Genomic DNA, 2,419 nt, shown 5'->3' on the forward strand with positions numbered 1-2,419 from the left:
TTTTTTGGTTAATATGATCCATTCAAATTTGGTTGAATATAAATACTCCAATTTGATTGCATCGGATTTGAAAGAATTATAATCTATTCAGATTCAAGTCCGAGGTTCAAACGTGAACATGAGTAAAACTCTACCCTTTCTCAAATTGTAGAAAGAAAAAAAAAAAAAAAAAATTATCCAAATCAATGCTTACATGCATTTTTGACATAATAATAATATAATACTAAGTAGATCCCCTTAAATTGGCAGTGGTCAAGTCATATTACTTTAAAAGAAGAGTTTTATGGTAAATAATAATAATAATACTAATGATAAATAAAACTTTTAAGAAGAAGAACATTGCAATATGTATTGAAAAGAAAAACAAATTAACCATTACGATACCTGTTGTTTTCCGTGATACGGTTTAATGGATTAATCCACTTTTCTAAAAGATTAAATATTGGTTTCAAATCTGAAACTACAATTGCTAATTAATCTACAAAATGACCTTTCTCCTGATCTATCTCATCCAAAAACGCCTTAAAATTCTTATCAAAAGTTCCACCAGCCTTCAAAGCATCTCTACCCAAATCCTTCCATTTCTTGGTATTCCTTCCAATGTCATCATCTCCCATTACCAATTCCAAGCACCTCTTAATTTCATCTCTTTCAACAATCCCTTCCTTGTTTGCCTTCACTCTCAATCCTGTCTTCCAAACATCCTCGATAAGCTTCGCATTGGTTCCTTGGTCTAACCACCTAGGAAAAGCCACCATTGGAACCCCACAAACCAAGCTCTCCAATGTGGAATTCCACCCACAATGGGTCACAAAACAACCCAATGAAGTGTTTGACAAAACGTCTAGCTGAGAACACCATGAAACTATCCTCCCAAGCTTCTCCAATTCCTCTCTGCAGCTTAGCTCATCTTCTTCTTTTTTTCTCTCTTCGGATTGCCTTTCTGTAATAACCCACAAGAAAGGACGGCCATAATCCAATAGCCCACCCGCAATTTCCTCCATTTGTGGCTTTGGTAACACGCAGAAGCTTCCAAACGACACATAAATGACTGACCTTACCGGTTTCGAGCTCATCCATTCCATATAATTATCTTTTGTGTTAATTTGATAAAGATCACCTCTAAATGAAGTCTCGGATTGATCTTCATGATCTTCTTCACCCGAGAAAGTGGACTGAATCAACGGTCCGATCCCGAATAGTTTAACCTGATCATCACTGATTGATATAAAAGCTTCAGGCTCTAAAGCATCAAAGCTGTTCACAAGCACCCTTGGAATTTTGGTTTCTTTGTCGAGCACATCGAACTGCTCTCTAAACATGTTGAGTTGGAAGGTCTCATTGTTTTCAGACTTTGTAGCATCCATGAACGTGGGAAGGTCACGACCAGTGAGCTTCAGTGGCAGTCCAGGTAATTCTATCGAATATGAAGGATCATTCATATTGTTCTTGATTTCATCTTCATAGCCATGGAAGAAATAGTAGTAGATGCCGAACACGGTAGCCGGTTCGATCCAAAGCAACGCCGATGGAACGTGGAGTTCACGGGTGGTCTCTGCAATCCATTGGACGCATAAGGAGTAGAATACACAAGTGAAGGGACAGCCATGTTTGGCACCGGAGTTTACGAGATCGGAGACAGCTTGTTTACTGCCACGGCGGAGCTCCGACAGGTAACGGTGTGGGTCACCACGGGGCTTGAAACCGTCGTCGAAGCCGTCGGAATAGAGGAAGAAAGATAGGCCGTCCGGGGTGGAAGTGGAAGTTTTGTTCTTCATGATGCGCCTGTGGACTGAGATGGAGGTGACGAAGACGACCTCAGCACCGGTTCCGATGAGGCGCTTTGAGAACTGTAGGCAGGGGTTTATATGACCTTGTGCTGGAAATGGAACGATGATGTACCGCCGTTGTTTCATTGCTGTAATGGTGGCGAATGGTGGCGCGTGAGTTTGGTGTTGCTGGTTGATTGGTTTTTTTTTATATGGAAGTCTGAAGTGAAGTGTTAAAGAGTCCATCGGACTCTATTGGTCATAGTCATATATATAGAAACTGGAATTATATAGAAAATGGAAATTATCGCGGCGGAGATGTGGGGCCCACACATTGGAATTGTCACAAAAGAAGTGGAGCCCACACATGCGACCTTCCCTTTTTCGTCTTTTTGTGAGAGGAAAACACCTGAAATTTTTTTTTAATTGTTACACATAATGCATGGAATTACATGTCATATTTCAAAAAAAAAAATAAAAAATACACTTATGCAAGCTGGATACGAAGTACAAAAATAGTAATCTTTTTAAAGAAATTTTTTTTTTCATGTGTCAAAAAAAAAAAAAAGAGTAATATTATTTATCGAGTGTGTGGCTCATGCACTACATGTCTATAATTATAATTTAGAAAAAAATAATTGTATGTTTGG

General features: G+C 38.9%; 1 protein-coding gene across 1 annotated transcript; it reads right to left on the reverse strand.

Moving 5' to 3' along the window:
* Window positions 1-316: 316 nt before the first annotated feature.
* Window positions 317-2,140, reverse strand: LOC107422007 (phloretin 4'-O-glucosyltransferase). The gene has a single exon (XM_016031389.4). It carries the CDS (start codon window positions 2,013-2,015, stop codon window positions 474-476), a length of 1,542 nt encoding a protein of 513 aa, XP_015886875.3. The 5' UTR covers window positions 2,016-2,140; the 3' UTR covers window positions 317-473.
* Window positions 2,141-2,419: the final 279 nt, after the last annotated feature.

The sequence above is a fragment of the Ziziphus jujuba genome, chromosome 3 (assembly GCF_031755915.1).
Source record: "Ziziphus jujuba cultivar Dongzao chromosome 3, ASM3175591v1".
In the NCBI taxonomy this organism is placed as follows: domain Eukaryota; kingdom Viridiplantae; phylum Streptophyta; class Magnoliopsida; order Rosales; family Rhamnaceae; genus Ziziphus; species Ziziphus jujuba.

Excerpts from the sequence above, each read along its gene's own strand:
- LOC107422007 (XM_016031389.4), bottom strand. The coding sequence starts at position 2,015 with ATGGACTCTTTAACACTTCACTTCAGACTTCCATATAAAAAAAAACCA.